The sequence below is a fragment of the Eucyclogobius newberryi genome, unplaced genomic scaffold (assembly GCF_026437365.1).
Source record: "Eucyclogobius newberryi isolate DKJ021-1_F unplaced genomic scaffold, fEucNew1.0.hap1 SCAF_7, whole genome shotgun sequence".
Taxonomy (NCBI): Eukaryota; Metazoa; Chordata; class Actinopteri; order Gobiiformes; family Gobiidae; genus Eucyclogobius; species Eucyclogobius newberryi.
In genome coordinates this window covers 5,697,498-5,715,905 of record NW_027316389.1, presented here as the reverse complement: position 1 = coordinate 5,715,905, position 18,408 = coordinate 5,697,498, and the positions used below count along the sequence as shown (strand labels likewise).

General features: G+C 43.4%; 1 protein-coding gene across 1 annotated transcript; it reads left to right on the top strand.

Annotated features, from left to right (window-relative positions):
* Positions 1-2,561: 2,561 nt before the first annotated feature.
* LOC140349041 (uncharacterized) lies at positions 2,562-17,703 on the top strand. Its single transcript, XM_072435239.1, has 13 exons — positions 2,562-3,011; positions 5,143-5,236; positions 5,435-5,522; positions 7,406-7,739; positions 8,823-8,916; positions 9,901-9,988; positions 10,847-11,150; positions 12,285-12,378; positions 12,461-12,548; positions 13,124-13,493; positions 13,781-13,874; positions 14,157-14,244; positions 15,760-17,703. The coding sequence occupies exons 1-13, from the start codon at positions 2,942-2,944 to the stop codon at positions 16,426-16,428; spliced, it is 2,475 nt and encodes an 824-aa protein (XP_072291340.1). The 5' UTR covers positions 2,562-2,941; the 3' UTR covers positions 16,429-17,703.
* The last annotated feature ends 705 nt before the right edge of the window (positions 17,704-18,408 follow it).

Genomic DNA, 18,408 nt, shown 5'->3' with positions numbered 1-18,408 from the left:
ACGAGAAAGAATGACAAGAACATCGAGGTGGTTTTTGGCAAATGAAAACCATTCGAACGCAAAACATTTACGATCGTGTTTTAGTCCAGACCCTGATTTGGAGGGTTTTCAGGACAAATAATGAAATGTAAAAAGATGTGTTACTTATATTTCCACGAGTTGGACTTTGTATCGAGCTTGAAAATAGTATTTTTCCACTCTTACATTTCTACCTTGCAAATTCAAAACTGTGGCTTATTTATTTGACGTAAAGACTTAAAAATCCTTCATGTTTAGATCTTGTGTCGGTTTGTAATTGAAAATATGTTACGGTCGGTACTTAAACGTTTTGAACCGTTTGTTAAAATAAATAACACTGTTGCGCAAAACTGGACCAAAACCTGGACTGTTTTTACCGTGTGTACTTTATTGGTCTTTTTTTATGTCTTTTTGGTGGTGAAATATTTCTGTGTTGTTGTTTTTTGACATTTTGACCTAAGACTGGATATAAAGCTGTCATTTGTGTTCATGGGGTTCTACTTCCTGTTCATGGGGTTCTGCTTCCTGTTCATGGGGTTCTGCTTCCTGATCATGGGGTTCTGCTTCCTGTTCGTGGCGTTCTACTTCCTGTTTGAGCACCTTTCACCGTTTCAAAAGTTAGAATATTTCCTATTTATTTGTTGATTGCCATGACAACAGTGCTATATTTCGCCTCTGAAACCCATGGATAACCAGTGTAATATTTTGGTTTCAATTTCATTAATTTTATTTATTGTTTTTATGTTTTTTTTGTAAAATATTGTGGAAGCTTTTGAGGCAGCGCAGTGCAATAAGAGTTATGTGCAAATGATAATATTACCTTTATTCATTTGTTATTTGAAATGTAGTCCGTATATAGTTTATAAATGATTGATAGTTCTGACCTCTAGTGATCCAGCGCTTGTGACCAATTAGACTCTAACTTTCCGTTGTTTAAAGAAGAAATACTGAGCTTTGTTTTGTTTTATGAAATATTGTAAATACAAATATAACGTTTGTAACTGAAGTTCGTCTGCATTTTTATGTATATACATATCTTTTTTTGCACACATTTTGTTTGTACTCATCACCGTAATACTATATAATTATAAATATCTCTGTAATTAATGATAAGTAAATATCTGATAATATTATGGTACTAAAATGTGTCCCGTTTGTCATTTTATTTTGGGTCATTTTTGAAACAACATAAAAAGCTGTTTGAACAAAACGGGCCTCATGGCGTTAATATGTAACTAAACTGAATGTTATTTAAATAAACTTTTTTAAATCCATTTAAAATAATAAAATATTTGGAAATAATGAGAATAAAGTCGAAAACCTTTCCACAATAAAACTTCCTGCCACAGCTCCGACTTTTAAAGAGTTTAAAGGCACAACTAAGTTTAACCAGTGATATTGTATTCACATAGTATAAATGTATTCTGATATAAAAGTCTGCAAAATGTTTTAATAACTTAGCAGTTTCTAAAGTCGGTCTGCAACTATTATTTTATTTGTCGAAATACAGGTTGAAATATATAAATATATTGAGAATATTTGCAAATAAAATGTATTATTGTTAAAAATCTGAAACTGTTCATTCTTTTATCACATTTATTTATTAATGCCTATAATTTATCATTATACAATTATGTCGGTGTAATCCCTCATTCGTCCAGGCGTGTTCCATAGTAGAAAAAGCTTCAGTTGTAGTCATCTGGACTCAGTTTGAAAAAATAGACGTTTCGACTCTCATCCAAGAGTCATTGTCAATAACAGAATTTAGGTCGAGAACTCCGATATTAATACTGTTCTGTGGTAAGACCCGCCCATTGGGAGGAGCCTTCCTGAAGTAGAAAGAGTTGTTGGTTTCAACAGAAACTCCCCCCTTGTATCTACCGAGCCTATTCAGAATCTTAATGGGCTATTAGAATCCTCTTTGTCTTTGTGAGACCCTGGCTCAAACACCCTGAGTACCTGATTAGCATCTGAATGTCCTCTACCTTTCCAGGGGTTCAGTAACCCATTATAAATAACAGGAAGATTAAACCTTAGCCCTCCATTTCTGTTTAAAGAAGGTCTTTCTTTTTTTAACAAAAATAGCTTCCTTGACTCCTCTTTCAAACCATCTTTTCTCCTGCTTAAAACCTTCACCTCACCGTCTTCAAACGAGTGATTAGAGGCTTCAAGATGGAGATGCACGGCACTCTGTGGACCTGAGTTCTCGACCTAAATTCTGTTATTGACAATGACTCTTGGATGAGAGTCGAAACGTCTATTTTTGCAAACTGAGTCCAGATGACTACAACTGAAGCTTTTTCTACTATTATACAATTATCAAAAAAACATTTTTAATAATCTTTCAGAAACATTTCCTTGTGTTGTTTAGCTAGCACGTGACTGATGAGCTCCCGACAAGATTCTACATTTTTAATATACATTTTATTTGGAAAGTCTCTGGGAGAAAATCAATGAATGAGACATTTACTTCCGGAACCAAGTGGTGGGCGGAGTTTCCCCCACGCTCCCCCCGCCCATGTCCCCGCCCTCCCCTCACTGCAGAGGGAAGCAGGACGCTAGCTGTCTCCGGTGTAGCATTAGCCTTCATTTACAGCTGAATTAATGCCTCCCGCGGCGGCATAAGTCATATTTAACCGGCCCCGGTGCGTTTCCGTCGGGCTCGTCATAAACCAGCGCCATTGCACGAGTTCTGGCGCGGAATATCCACGTTGTTTTGCTATTCTTGAGCGTGGCCACCGTTAGCATGCCATTACTTTTGCACGGGGAGTTAGCTTAGCACGTCAAAGTTGGAACTAAATCGTGTCCGTGAGCGCGACTTACAATGAAAACTAGCCCGGAATCGCCTGAGAGATGTTTTTACCGCGCGACTGTTGTAATGTAGTGGATAAAAGCACTTTGCAGCCTCCAAACCAGAGTTATTATGACACACGTTCTGTCAATGGAGCCTCCGCTGGTGACGCTGCCTCACTTCACTGAAAACTCCTATAAAAGTAAGTATTTACCACCGGTTTAAATGTGTTTTACAGGTTTATACATGGTCTCTATGTTGTTGTGCTGCTGTTTCATCATCAATGTTTCATGTTTTGTGTAAACTTATGGAGGACTTTCACATTTCAGCTTTGTTTTGAAGCTATAGGAAATGAAAGCAACACAAATACTGTCATAAAATCTTCTATTGACTTCCTATTTCCATATCAGTTGTACTCCCAGGACTAAACCAGGTCAAACCCAAGACTAAACCAGGACTAAACCAGGTCAAACCCAAGACTAATCCAGGACTAAACCAGGTCAAACCCAAGACTAATCCAGGACTAAACCAGGTCAAACCCAAGACTAATCCAGGACTAAACCTGGTCAAACCCAAGACTAAACCAAGACTAAACCATGTCAAACCCAAGACTAAACCAGGTCAACCCCAAGACTAAACCAAGACTAAACCAGGTCAAACCCAAGACTAAACCATGTCAAACCCAAGACTAAACCATGTCAAACCCAAGACTAAACCATGTCAAACCCAAGACTAAACCAGGTCAAACCCAAGACTAAACCAGGTCAAACCCAAGACTAAACCAGGTTCAAACCCCGGACTAAACCAGGTTCAAACCCCGGACTTAACCAGGTTCAAACCCCGGACTAAACCAGGTTCAAACCCCGGACTAAACCAGGTTCAAACCCCGGACTAAACCAGGTTCAAACCCCGGACTAAACCAGGTTCAAACCCCGGACTAAACCAGGTTCAAACCCCGGACTAAACCAGGTTCAAACCCCGGACTAAACCAGGTTCAAACCCCGGACTAAACCAGGTTCAAACCCCGGACTAAACCAGGTTCAAACCCCGGACTAAACCAGGTTCAAACCCCGGACTAAACCAGGTTCAAACCCCGGACTAAACCAGGTTCAAACCCCGGACTAAACCAGGTTCAAACCCCGGACTAAACCAGGTTCAAACCCCGGACTAAACCAGGTTCAAATCCAGGACTAAACCAGGTTCAAAGATTTCAGCTTTGTTTTGAAGCGATGAAAATGAAAGCAACAAAAATACTGTCATAAAACCTTCTATTGACTTCCTATTTCCATATCAGTTGTACTTTATATATATTTCGACAAGTCTTAAAGCTGCTACTGCTAAAATATTGTCATTGAGAAACTAGAACATTGCTTCGGAGGTAAGGTGCAACCTAAAACAATTAATAATAATGGTAATACTTGTAAAATAATAGATTATGCTAGAATAAGAGCATGCAAAAACATATGTGTTAAATAAAATGGGGCTATACTGTCTCGATATTCTGCTTTGGGATTTGTTTTTGCGATACATTTCTCAAATTCACTGTTTATGGTGATTCAAATTGGTGTATTTCACATGACGGTTGTGGTTTTACAAAGAAATACTGCTGTTCGAACGTATTGGTTCCTAAAAAAATTGTGCAAAATATCAATCACGTGCACAGCATCGTCGTACTGTGAGCCGTGTACTGAAACGCAAAGTACAATAATAAAGTACAAATACGCAGTTAGAAATCCACATCAATATCGTTAATAAAATCCCCCTGTCTTAAATCATTATTATTTTTATTATTTATTTATTCTAATTTATTTTTTATTTTATTTATATTTTGTGTTATTGTCATTGTGTATTTATTTGAATTAATAAGTAAAAATATGCTGTTAGAAATCTTCATTAATAACTTTAATAAAAAAACGTATTATTAAATCATTATTATTTATTATAATTGTTTTAATTATTTGTATTATTATTGTGTATTTAATTAAGTAAAAATATGCAGTTAGAAATCCTCATTAATAACTTTAATAAAATCCCCCCGAATTAAATTTGTATTTATTTATTTTAATTAATAAGTAAAAAATATGCAGTTAGAAATCCACATTAATTACTAATAAAATTCCCCCGTCTTGAATTTGTATTATTATGTATTTATTTTAATTAATAAGTACAAATATATGCTGTTAGAAATCCACATGAATAAATTTAATAAAATCCCCTTGTCTTAAATTTGTATTATTTTTATTTATTTTCATTATTCTAGTTGAAAATGTTTGTAATGTCTTCTGTCTTGATAAATTTGTCCCCGTCTCTCTCTCTGTTGTATTCTGCTGCAGTGACCGAGGACGACGTGAAGCGGTTGATCGAGTTCAGAGCGTCCAATGAGGCTCTGTTCACCGGGAAGAGGAACTCGGCCAAGATCGCCTGGAGGTCAGTTTACTTTCTTTTCTTTAAATATTCATCCTGGACTGAGGAGTGGACAAATGAGTCCAAGGCCTCGGGGACTTCCAGGTCGTCCTGTTTAGACGGCGACTCCCATTGTTCAGCTGATATCTACATAACTTCTACGTGAAAATGTTGTCCTTGTGTTTTATCTGGTTGTTTGAATGTCTTTGTGGTTTGTTCTAGTGTTATTTTAAAAGGCCTGGGACTCGAGGGGAAGCTGACCCCGGATCAAATTGCCAAGAAATGGGACAATCTTCGCACAAAATATAAGGTATTAAAAAGATATGAATCCCATAAACTTTTTTTTTGTTTTGTTTTTTTTAGTCTTTTATTCAGTACAATTGTATTAATTACAATTTTATTTATCACTATTTTATTCATTACTATTTTATTCATTACTATTTTATTCATTACTATTTTATTCATTACAATTTTATTTTTGATTATTTTATTTATGATTATTTTATTCATGATTATTTTATTCATTAAATTTTTTTTAAGATAAGATAATCCGTTATTGTCCCACATGGGGAAATTTCATTGGTGCAACGCAGGTAGATACAGAGGTAGATACAGAAGAACAGATCACTTATAGGAAGTCTGAAAAACACTTTCAGTAGAAGATCTCCTATAAATAAATAAAAACTCCTATAGACAAAACAAAATAATAAAGATAAAAATAAATAAATGATAATTTTATTCCTTACTTTTTTCTATTACTATTTTATTAATTACTATTTTATTTATGATTGTTTTATTTATGATTATTTTGTTCATGATTATTTTATTCATTACTATTTTTTTATTTATTACTTTTTTTTTCATTACTATTTTATTTAGTACTATTTTATCTAATACATTTTTTATTTATTACTTTTTATTCATTACTATTTTATTTAGTACTATTTTATTTTACTTTTTTATTCATTACTATTTTATTCATTATTATTATTTGTTACTATTTTATTCATTACTATTTTATTTAATACAATTTTATTTATTACTATTTTTTCATTACTATTTTATTTAATAATTTTTTTATTTCTTTTTTATTCATAACTATTTTATTTGGTACTATTCTATTTAATACTGTTTTTATTTAATACTGTTTTTTTATTTATTACTTTTTTATTCATTACTATGTTATTTGTTCTGTTAAACATGTTAAACGTGTGTCATCAGGACCTGAAGCAGCCGTACCAGGGGCAGGAGGTCTCTGGAGGGACATTTGTTCTGTTAAACATCTTAAACGTGTGTCATCAGGACCTGAAGCAGCCGTACCAGGGGCAGGAGGTCTCTGGAGGGACATTTGTTCTGTTAAACATCTTAAACGTGTGTCATCAGGACCTGAAGCAGCCGTACCAGGGGCAGGAGGTCTCTGGAGGGACATTTGTTCTGTTAAACATGTTAAACGTGTGTCATCAGGACCTGAAGCAGCCGTACCAGGGGCAGGAGGTCTCTGGAGTGACATTTGTTCTGTTAAACATCTTAAACGTGTGTCATCAGGACCTGAAGCAGCCGTACCAGGGGCAGGAGGTCTCTGGAGTGACATTTGTTCTGTTAAACATCTTAAACGTGTGTCATCAGGACCTGAAGCAGCCGTACCAGGGGCAGGAGGTCTCTGGAGGGACATTTGTTCTGTTAAACATCTTAAACGTGTGTCATCAGGACCTGAAGCAGCCGTACCAGGGGCAGGAGGTCTCTGGAGGGACATTTGTTCTGTTAAACATCTTAAACGTGTGTCATCAGGACCTGAAGCAGCCGTACCAGGGGCAGGAGGTCTCTGGAGTGACATTTGTTCTGTTAAACATCTTAAACGTGTGTCATCAGGACCTGAAGCAGCCGTACCAGGGGCAGGAGGTCTCTGGAGGGACATTTGTTCTGTTAAACATCTTAAACGTGTGTCATCAGGACCTGAAGCAGCCGTACCAGGGGCAGGAGGTCTCTGGAGGGACATTTGTTCTGTTAAACATCTTAAACGTGTGTCATCAGGACCTGAAGCAGCCGTACCAGGGGCAGGAGGTCTCTGGAGGGACATTTGTTCTGTTAAACATCTTAAACGTGTGTCATCAGGACCTGAAGCAGCCGTACCAGGGGCAGGAGGTCTCTGGAGGGACATTTGTTCTGTTAAACATCTTAAACGTGTGTCATCAGGACCTGAAGCAGCCGTACCAGGGGCAGGAGGTCTCTGGAGTGGTGGAGTCTTGGCCCTGGTTCCACATGATGGAGGAGGCCATGCACGGGCGCCTCTTCAACAGCAGCATGGTCCTCAACCCGGACTCGGAACCGGACCAGGACCAGAGCCAGGACCAGAGCCGGCCCCAGAACCAGGACCAGCCGCAGGAGAACCAGGACATCCTCGAGTTCCTGATCAAGACGGAGATGGACGAGTCGGTGAACATGGGCCGAAGAACCCGGAGCTCGGCGGGGAACGCGGCGGCCGCGGGGCCCCTGGGCTGGAGGAGGATCTCAGAGTGCTCCTACAAATGTACGCCCTGAATTCAGACGTTTGTGAGCGATTTGAGACCAACAATCGAGTTGTTTATAATTAAAGAGGAGCAAAGTTAGAGCTGCGACGATTATTTAACTAATTGTGACTAGTTCTATGATAATTGTGGAATAAACGGACTAAAACACTCAAGACATTTTTAATAACAAAATGTCAAAAAAAGAACTACCGTTTTTTTCCGGACTATAAGTCGCATCAGCCAAAAAATGCATAATAGAGAAGAAAAAAACATATAATTTGCACTGGAGTATGAAATGCGGTTGCAAGTGTTAAAATAACAAATAATATCACATCCAGAGTATAAGTATGAAAAAAGGTGCCACTTATAGTCCGGAAAATACGGTAAACTTTTTCTTATTTTTAGCTATTAAACAGTCTATTCAAGATGAGATCGGATCACCTTTTATTTGCTTATATGTCTAAGAACAGCAGGAGAATAGAAATATGCAATAAAAAGATAAATAACTTCAAAAATTGACTTAAATCCTGCATATTTTCAAACATTCTCTTTATAGAAACCTTCATTCACTGTATTTTTATTTTATTTTCATAGAAACCTTCATTCACTGTATTTTTATTTTATTTTTACTTTATTTGCTCGACAATTTTTTTTAAATGTAAATTATAATGTGCTGCAGATGTTTTATGGTTATTAATATACAGATAAAAGTGAGCGCTTCAGGGTCAAATGAACAGTACAAAAACGGGTGCTTTTCAAGGATCCGATGATAATGTGGATTTAAAAACAAAGAGAGCAGGTCCTGTTCTTTTTTATACAAATAGAATTATAGATTTAATTTCTTGTAAACGCTTATTTAAGAGCGATGAACTTTGAAACCCGTTTACCATCGATCAAACCGTCAAACCGATCAATACTCGTGGACTTTCATTGTATAGAACGCAGGGGCTTCCCCGAAAAAGATAAGAAGTAACTTTTAGCATTATTTTGTTCGTTAATCCTCAAACCATTGATCCAAAGTTGTGCAAAAAGCAGGTTTTCTGAGGGACTACAATGTTGTGTTTTAAATGGTACTTAACGTTTCTCCTTTTCTTCTCGTTTAGGGACCGACAACGAAACGGAAAAGTTAATCAAACTTCGAGCGGCGAATGAAGTGCTGTTCACCGGGCGACGGAACACAGCCAAACCGGCCTGGAGGTGAGGGACATCAAGGGTCATCGTTTTTAATCGTCCACTAATTACCGTATTTTCCGGACTATAAGTGGCACCTTTTTTCATTTTGGCCGGGGTGCGACTTATACTTATATTATCTTATACTTATACTCCGGAGCGACTTATATGTGATATTATTTGTTATTTTCACACTTGCAACCACATTTCATACTCCAGTGCGACATGAATGTTTTTTTCTTCTCTATTATGCATTTTTTGGCTGGTGCGACTTATACTCCAGAAAATACGGTATTGTGTTCAGATGATTTATTCCCAGGAGAACGTATGGAGCGAGTTTACTCTGCCTTTTTGCATGTACCATATTCCCTAGTAACTTTCTGTGTAAATAGTTTGGATCGAGGTGTTTAATACCGTATTTTCCGCAGTATAAGGTGCCCTTAAAAGCCTTAAATTTTCTCAAAAAATGACACTGCGCCTTATATATGGATTCATTCTGGTTGTGCTCACTGACCTCGAAGCGATTTTGTATGGTACACGTTTTGTTTCGCTTAATGCTCCTTATACCGTATTCTCTGGACTATAAGTCACACCTTTTTTCATAGTTTTGGCCGGGGTGTCCCTTATACTTATATTTATACTTATACTCCGGAGCGACTTATATGTGATATTATTTGATATTTTCACACTTGCAACTGCATTTCATACTCCAGTGCGACTTTTATATATGTCTGTTTCTTCTCTTATGCATTTTTTGGCTGGTGCGACTTATACTCCAGAAAATACGGTAATGTGTTTACATGATTTATTCCCAAGAGGAGGAACGTATAAAGCGAATTTACATGGTACATGCCTTTTTGCATGTACCATATTCCCTAGTAACTAATGTATAAATAGTTTGGATCGAGGTGTTTAATACCGTATTTTCCGCAGTATAAGGTGCACTTAAAAGCCTTAAATTTTGGAAACTTTTACTCTGAGATCTAAAATGCGCACGTCGTTGTGTTTCAGAGCCATCCTGTTCGAGATGGGTCTGCAGGGCAAAGTGTCCATCGATCAGCTGGCCAAGAAGTGGGACAATCTGAAGAGGAAATACAAGGTCGGTTCAGCAGAAAGTCATTTGTTTGTGTGAAATTGTAAATAAAACTAACAAAAACAGTCAAACAAAGGCAGATTTAAAGGACACATATTATGCAAACTGTACTTTTTCTCTCCTTTTAACCCAGTTCTAACATTGTTCCTCATCAAAAACAAATCTGGAGTAGCATTTAGCTTCATTTGCACTAGTTTGATGAATGCTAGTTAGAAAGTCCTCTCCCTTCGTTATCCTACACTGTTTGGTGGTGGCGCCATCTACAGGCTGCGAGGGGGAATCACACAGTTTAGCGTGTTGGAAATGGACAGTGTAATACGCATTTCGTCTTAGTTCTAAAACGTGACATGCCAAACTAAAGTTACTCAAGGGTTAGGGTTAGGGTTACGACAACACCAACAAAGCGTCATATTTCATCATATTTAACCTTTTTAAATCATGCTTTTTCCACCGCACGACTTGACGATTTGACCCAGATTCAGTCGAATTCGAACACCCTTTTTAGACAATCTGATGAAAGGCGTTTTTTTTTTTTTTTGGATTAAATTAAAAATAAAAGACATTAAACAACACATCAACAAACACACACAGTGAAAGAAAAGAACAAGATCAGAGAGAAAACAGGCAGTAAATCAAAAACGGTACACATCTAGCAAATATTAAAGCAAAAGAATCACGACACACTAGGAAACCCTTTCTTTTTTTAATATTTAATGTCTTATTTTTTTATTTAACAATATAAACACACACAGTGAAAGAAAAGAACAAGATCGGAGCAAAAACAGGCAGAAAATCCAAAAACGTAGACCTCTAGCTTATAATAAAGACACAGAATGACTTGAATCACTTTCTCGGCGTTGTCAGGAGCTGAAGTTCCCGGCCGCCGGCGCCGACCCCAACCTGAGCTCGTGGCCCTGGTTCTTCCGCATGAACGAGGCGATGGAGGGCCGCTTGGCCGGCGCCGCGCCCCTGCTCACGCCCATCGTGGACGAGGACGACGAGTTCTGCGACGCGCCGTCCCCGATGCCCCGGAAGAGGCCGCGGCGCAGCAGGGGCATGACGGACTTCCTGACCGAGAGCGAGATCGACCTGCTGGTGGAGAACGTGGAGAAGAACGGGGCGGGGAACCTGGCCGAGGCGCACCGGGGGAGCGAGTACAGCTACAAGTGTGAGCGCGGCGGGCACGGCATTGTGGGGGTTTAACGGGGCGCCGCGGTGGGCAGGGCGAGAGGTGGGGTAAGCAGGGCTAGAGGTGGTCAGGGCGAGAGGTGGGGTGGTCAGGGCGAGAGGTGGGGTGGGCAGGGCGAGAGGTGGGGTGGGCAGGGCGAGAGGTGGGCAGGGCGAGAGAGGTGGGCAGGGCGAGAGAGGTGGGCGGGGCGAGGGGTGGGCGGGGCGAGAGAGGTGGGCAGGGCGAGAGAGGTGGGCAGGGCGAGAGAGGTGGGCGGGGCGAGGGGTGGGCGGGGCGAGAGAGGTGGGCAGGGCGAGAGAGGTGGGCAGGGCGAGAGGTGGGCAGGGCGAGAGGTGGGCAGGGCGAGAGGTGGGCAGGGCGAGAGGTGGGCGGGGCGAGAGAGGTGGGCGGGGCGAGAGAGGTGGGCGGGGCGAGAGGTGGGCGGGGCGAGGGGTGGGCGGGGCGAGGGGTGGGCGGGGCTAGAGGTGGGCGGGGCGAGAGGTGGGCGGGGGGCGAGAGGTGGGCGGGGCGAGAGAGGTGGGCGGGGCGAGAGAGGTGGGCGGGGCGAGAGAGGTGGGCGGGGCGAGGGGTGGGCGGGGCGAGGGGTGGGCGGGGCGAGGGGTGGGCGGGGCGAGAGAGGTGGGCGGGGCGAGAGAGGTGGGCAGGGCTAGAGGTGGGCAGGGCGAGAGGTGGGTTTACTGCAGTCTCTGTTTGTTAAATATGATTATTGTGAGGAAAAAACGGCACGATTTAAACATTCTTCACGATTATTGAGACCAAATGACAGTGAAATCTTACAGTTTCTGACGTTCTCATGCTCTGACGTGTGAATGTTCCTCAAGTTTGTGACAGACTTTATGAAAATTAACTCAAACAAACAAAATAAAGTGACTAAAACAGCAACAGATAAAATAAAGCTCTTTACATTTACGTCTGTTTTGGGGTGAATATTGAACAAAAAATACTTGATTCTGCTTCTAAAATTGTCACAATCATTATTTTTTGGTTACGATTATATTGTGACCTGAATAATCACGATCGATTCAAACTCGATAATCATGACATCCTTAGTCACAATTAGAGCTTTTAAAAGTATCAAATGCAGACACTGATGGTCAGATGATGTGGTTTCAGTGACAGAAGAAGACACTCGCAGATTGATCGAGTTGCGAGCGGCGAATGAAGTTCTGTTCACGGGGAAAAGGAACACGGTGAAGCCGGCCTGGAGGTAAAGCCACGCTGAGGCACATTTACACGTTCAAACGCACATGGCGGGCGTCGTCCTGAGGAACGTGACCCTTGTTTTTCAGGGGGATCGTGAAGGAGCTCGGCCTCACGGGGAAAATCACTCCGGATCAAGTCGCCAAGAAATGGGACAATCTCAAGACCCGGTTTAAGGTCAGACGGAAACCAGACATTCATTTACCAACATTTCAATAACTAGATGAAACTATGACCTTATTTGTCTCACATTATGACTTTTTGAACATCGCTCAAAAACATGTCTGGGATTCATTCACACTTCTTTCACTGATCCTGATGCAAGCGGCGCTCTCCTGCAGTTTAGAAGTCCATGAATCCACTTCTGCCTCACCGCTGTAACTGACACGGCTGTAACTGACACGGCTGTAACTGACACGGCTGTAACTGACACGGGTGTAACTGACACGGCTGTAACTGACACGGCTGTAACTGACACGGGTGTAACTGACACGGGTGTAACTGACACGGCTGTAACTGACACGGCTGTAACTGACACGGGTGTAACTGACACGGCTGTAACTGACACGGCTGTAACTGACACGGGTGTAACTGACACGGGTGTAACTGACACGGGTGTAACTGACACGGGTGTAACTGACACGGGTGTAACTGACACGGCTGTAACTGACACGGGTGTAACTGACACGGGTGTAACTGACACGGGTGTAACTGACTCCGGGGTGTAACTGACACTTGTTTTGTGTGTCCAGGACCTAAAGTTCCCTCCTCAGGGGATGGAGGGCCAGGTCAACCCGGCCGGCTGGCCCTGGTTCCAGCTCATGAGCGACGCCTTCGAGGGCCGCTTGCTGGGAAAGGCGCCGGCCGTGGAGCCGGTGTGGAGTAACGCAGACGACGCCCTCTTCCTGTCCTCGCCGCCGCCCTCTGTGCCGCCTCTGCCCGCAGAGCGAGACTGCCCCCTGGAGAACCGGAGCGCCGTGCAGGAGCTGGAGCAGAGTCTGGTCTCGGAGAACTCCATGGAAAACGCAGAACACGACGAGAGTTTGGGACCGTCTGAGGGAAACGTGACGCTGATCGATGCCAATGGAGAGGAGTCGTCGCCCACAGAGCACACGTATAAAAGTGAGAGGACACGCACTATTCAAAATGTTCTTTGAACCATGTTTTTACATTGTTCCCTCATCAAAAACATACCCTTTAAGTTGTACTTTGCTTCATTCACACATTTAATTAAGCCTGTTCACAAGATCCTCACAAAAACATTGAAATTTCTCAGGTAAAGTCACAGGTAAAGATCCAGTGCAGTTTTTAACTCCATGAATCATCTCCAGACTCTTTATAAGCATTTCTGACTCAAACCACCTTCATTGCAACTGTGTTGATATTAGCATTCTTATGTCTTCCCTCAGTGTCGGAGGAGGACACTCAGAAGATGATCAAACTCAGAGCTGCAAACGAGGCCTTATTTACCGGACGCAGGAACGCCGCCAAAGCCGCCTGGAGGTACCGCGCCCTCGCTTCCGCGCCCTCGCTACTGCGCCCTCATTACTCATTACCGCGCGGTAGTCGCTACCTCTCTATCGCGCCCTCTCTACGGCTACCTTGCTACCACGCCCTCTCTACTGCGCCCCCCGCCCTCTCTACTGCGCCCCCCGCCCTCTCTACTGCGCCCCACGCCCTCTCTACTGCGCCCCCCGCCCTCGCTACCGCTACCTCTCTACCGCGCCCTCACTGCTCCGCCCTCACGTGGCGTCGCGTCTCTAAACTGTGCGGTTTCCTCCTCAGAGCCATCCTGAGAGAGCTGGGTCTGCAGGGAAAGGTCTCCACGGTGCAGCTCGCCAAGAAATGGGACAACCTGAAGAGAAGATACAAGGTAGAGTCGAAAACGCCGCCGCCATCTTGGGTCCTTCTCCCGCTGCAGATGTCGTTTGTTGCAGAGAATATACTATACACGGTGCCAGAGAAATAAGGCAGAATAGAACCAAGTTGTTCAAATGTGGGTCTTTATTTCAGCCGTGCACAAGCCAAAATGCTCGATAGAGTGGTCCCTCCCTCCCTGGTCTGACTGAAGGCATCGCACAAACTCCAGCTTAAAAAAGGCACAAGAGTCAGAACATGATGTCAGAATGTGATGATTGTTAGAGGCCGTTGTTTCATCCTTGGTCGTGTGTTATCAGGCCTCTCACTCGAGGATGTCCACAACGGCACCTTTCCTAATCCTTCACATACATTAACAGTTTATGGCGGGGCTCTCTGTCCTTCACCAAAGCACAGGACAAAGGTTACTAGACCATGTTGAAATGATCAAACATCTTGTGTAACTTATTCTCTGAACATCGCAACAACCTAATGATATGACATTTTTCCACTTCAAGTTAGCATTATAGAAGATGATGTGGTCCAGTGTTACTCTTCTGTCGTGCTCAGGAAAGCTCAGTTTAATAGAATATTGGCTCTTTAAAGATGAATGTTCCTGGAGTTGTATTTCACTTCAATGACTGGTGTTTCAACTATTTTGTCGCTCAGAAATAACTCCGTTTCAAGTTTCTCCGGATTGTAATGCAACGGAAAAGGAACGGTGGAGTTTTTAAGCCTATAAAATCATCACCGGACTCGTTTTGAGCTCTTCTGTTGTCAAATTGTATTCACACTGTCTCGTGGCTTCTTTTTTATTGTTAATTCCCACTTCTGAGCCCAAACACTGCATTTATTTTTTGAAGATAGAAATGCTAATGCCAAGCTGAACAAAAGCATGTTTAAAGAGAGGACACATTTTGAACAAACGCTAGCTTGTACCCACATGCTAATGTTAGCACGCCGTTGTAATGAAGGTGATTTGACAGCGGAATCGGCTTATGGACCTAATAACGGCACAGGAGACCTCCGCTTTTCACGGATCTGGGAAATGTAAGAACTGTATTTTGTGAGGCTCAGAGTCAAAGGAAATGGTGAATGATGAAATCACAATATTAGATTTAAGTTATTAAATTGTGAGAAAAAACTTCACGATTTAATGATTATTCACTATTTTTTAGACGGTGACCAAATAAAAGTGAAATGTTACATCTTCTTTCATTCTCGTGCTCTGACATGTAGAAAAATCAAGTTAAATGTGATAAAAACAGCCAGATAAAAACAGGTTATTTACCGTTAGGTCAATTTTTGGGCTTTTTATTGAACAAAAATACTAAAATTGTCACAATTTAATATTTTTTGGTTCTTACGATCAGATATTGTGACCTGAATAATCCCGATGTTCGATCCCTAATACAACTCCAGGTTTGTTTTTTGACAAAGATACAAAATTAAAACGTGGTTAAAAGAGAGAAAGAAGTGCATTTGGCGCGACACGTGTGTTTAAACTCTGCACGTCTCCTTGTCTCCTCAGGACCTGCGGTTTCCTCCCGTGGGGATGGAGGCGTCCGTGGACCCCGCCTCTTGGCCCTGGTTCAACCTGATGCACGACGCCATCGAGGGCCGTTTGTCCCACAGCGCCCCCCTGCTGGACCCCGACACCTGCGACCACGAGCCCGACGACGCGCCGCACAAGCCCCGACCGCAGCGGCGGATAGCCCCGCCCGCGCCTCACCAGGCCCCGCCCACTCCTCACCAAGCCCCTCCCCCTCCTCACCAAGCCCCTCCCCCTCCTCACCAAGCCCCTCCTCCCGCTGCCAACAATCAGATCCACATCCCTCCCAATGCGACGGGTACGACGGCGGCGGCGGCGACTCCGGCTCCCGACTTTAGCACCGAAACGTTTGTGACCGAGAACAACGTGGCCCTGCACCGCGAGTGGGGCATCCTGGACCGAGAGCGCGCCGTCCTGGAGCGCGACCGGCAGATGGTGGAGCAGGAGAAGGCGTCGGCGCAGCGCGAGAGGGCGGCTGCGCAGGCGGAGCGGATGTGGCTGGAGCGGGAGCGGGCCGAGCTGCAGCGCGACCGGGCCATGGTGGAGCAGGAGCGGGCGGCGCTGGCGCGGGACCGCGAGATACTGGACCAGAGGGCGATCATGCTCAACACCGTGGGCCACGTGCAGCACCTCAACTCGCTCATGTAGAGTCGGAGGGGGTGTGTCGGAGCTGCCAGCGCGGCGTCGGAGCTGAGCGCGGCGTCGGAGCTGCCAGCGCGGCGTCGGAGCTGCCAGCGCGGCGTCGGAGCTTCAAACTGAAGGACACTAAAGGACGCGTCATATGCAAAACTGACCTTTCGAGCATCTAACAGTGTTTCCTCATGAAAAATACACACTGCGTTAATTTATCCTGTTTACAAGGTCCTCTACTTTTTCAGTACTCTAAAATACTCTGTTTCAAATGTTCCAGCTTGTGACATCAAAGGTCGACATCCGGAGTGGTGATGCGCGGGTCGGGTCAAAAGACAACCTGAGCTTCACTAATCCGGAGGTCTCCTTAAGTCCATAAATCAACTCGTTTTGAACATTTCTGATTCAAATCGCCCTCACTTCAAACGTGCGCTCGCATTAGCACGTCGATGGGCACCAGCTTTTGTTTTATTTCGCCTCGGTAATTCCCTCTGCTGCCTGTAGATGGCGCGCTAATACCAAATGCTGACGACGGGACTGACGGTGTGAAAGTGGGTGCTGTTTTCAATACGGTCTTAATTTAAGCTCTAAAACAAAGAGATGCCAAAGCAATGTTTAAAGGTTAAAGAACAAAAGACACACAGAACGCAGCCCGTTACGATCAATCATCTGCATTTGACCCAAAGATAAAGAGGAAATGTTGTTCTGAAGATTTTCCGGGGCTAATTTTACGTTCTTTTGCCACAAAAAGGCTTTATTTGTGTTTTTCTTTTTTTTTTTCATTTACGTCATCGCTTTCAAAGGGCTAAACTCAACAGGAACGACCCAAATGCGGATCAATTCACATTTTGGAACGAGTATATATTTTAAAAAGTGCTCGATTTGACCCGCTTCTCTGCCTTTTCTGCTAAATCCGCGCTCATATTTATGCTTTATTGTGAAAACGATCTCCAGGCACGGGCCGTCCCTCCCTGCTCATTCGGCTTGATAATCATTTTTGCCCGAAAGATATATCGTTGTTTATAACTTCAAATGTATTTATTTCACACACTTGTACAATTGTAACGTTTGCCTTCTTTTTGGAAAACATTTGAGTTTCTTTTTGGGCGACACCTTAAGCACCGACGAATGTTCTGTCGCAGTTTTGTTAAAAAAGGTGAAATGCAATAACCTCGTGTCGCGGCGTGGACTGGACGGCGAGCGCCTCGATTGTTCATATGTGCGATAGCGTGTACAAAGTGGCTCTGTTTTTGCTCTGTTTTTAAAGTTTCAAATATATTTTTTAGAAAGTGATGGCTCCGGTTTGTCAGGTAATTTAATGATTGAAATCCCGAGCTCCAGTTTCCCTCATCCACTCCAAACGTGCACCGAGACTAGAGCGAGACTAGAGCGAGACTAGAGCGAGACTAGAGCGAGACTAGAGCGAGACTAGAGCGAGACTAGAGCGAGAGACTAGAGCGAGAGACCAGAGCGAGAGACCAGAGCGAGAGACCAGAGCGAGAGACCAGAGCGAGAGACCAGAGCGAGAGACCAGAGCGAGAGACCAGAGCGAGAGACCAGAGCGAGAGACCAGAGCGAGAGACCAGAGCGAGAGACCAGAGCGAGAGACCAGAGCGAGAGACCAGAGCGAGAGACCAGAGCGAGAGACCAGAGCGAGAGACCAGAGCGAGAGACCAGAGCGAGAGACCAGAGCGAGAGACCAGAGCGAGAGACCAGAGCGAGAGACCAGAGCGAGAGACCAGAGCGAGAGACCGAGACCAGAGCGAGACCGAGACCAGAGCGAGGACGAGACCAGAGCGAGACGAGACAGAGACTAGAGAGAGACGAGACAGAGACTAGAGCGAGACGAGACAGAGACTAGAGCGAGACGAGACAGAGACTAGAGCGAGACGAGACAGAGACTAGAGCGAGACGAGACAGAGACTAGAGCGAGACGAGACAGAGACTAGAGCGAGACGAGACAGAGACTAGAGCGAGACGAGACAGAGACTAGAGCGA

Coding starts and splice junctions, on each gene's coding strand:
- LOC140349041 (XM_072435239.1), top strand. CDS start 2,942: ATGACACACGTTCTGTCAATGGAGCCTCCGCTGGTGACGCTGCCTCAC. Junction 11,151..12,284: donor GAGCGAGTACAGCTACAAGT/GTGAGCGCGGCG, acceptor ATGTGGTTTCAG/TGACAGAAGAAGACACTCGC. Junction 12,379..12,460: donor ACGGTGAAGCCGGCCTGGAG/GTAAAGCCACGC, acceptor CTTGTTTTTCAG/GGGGATCGTGAAGGAGCTCG.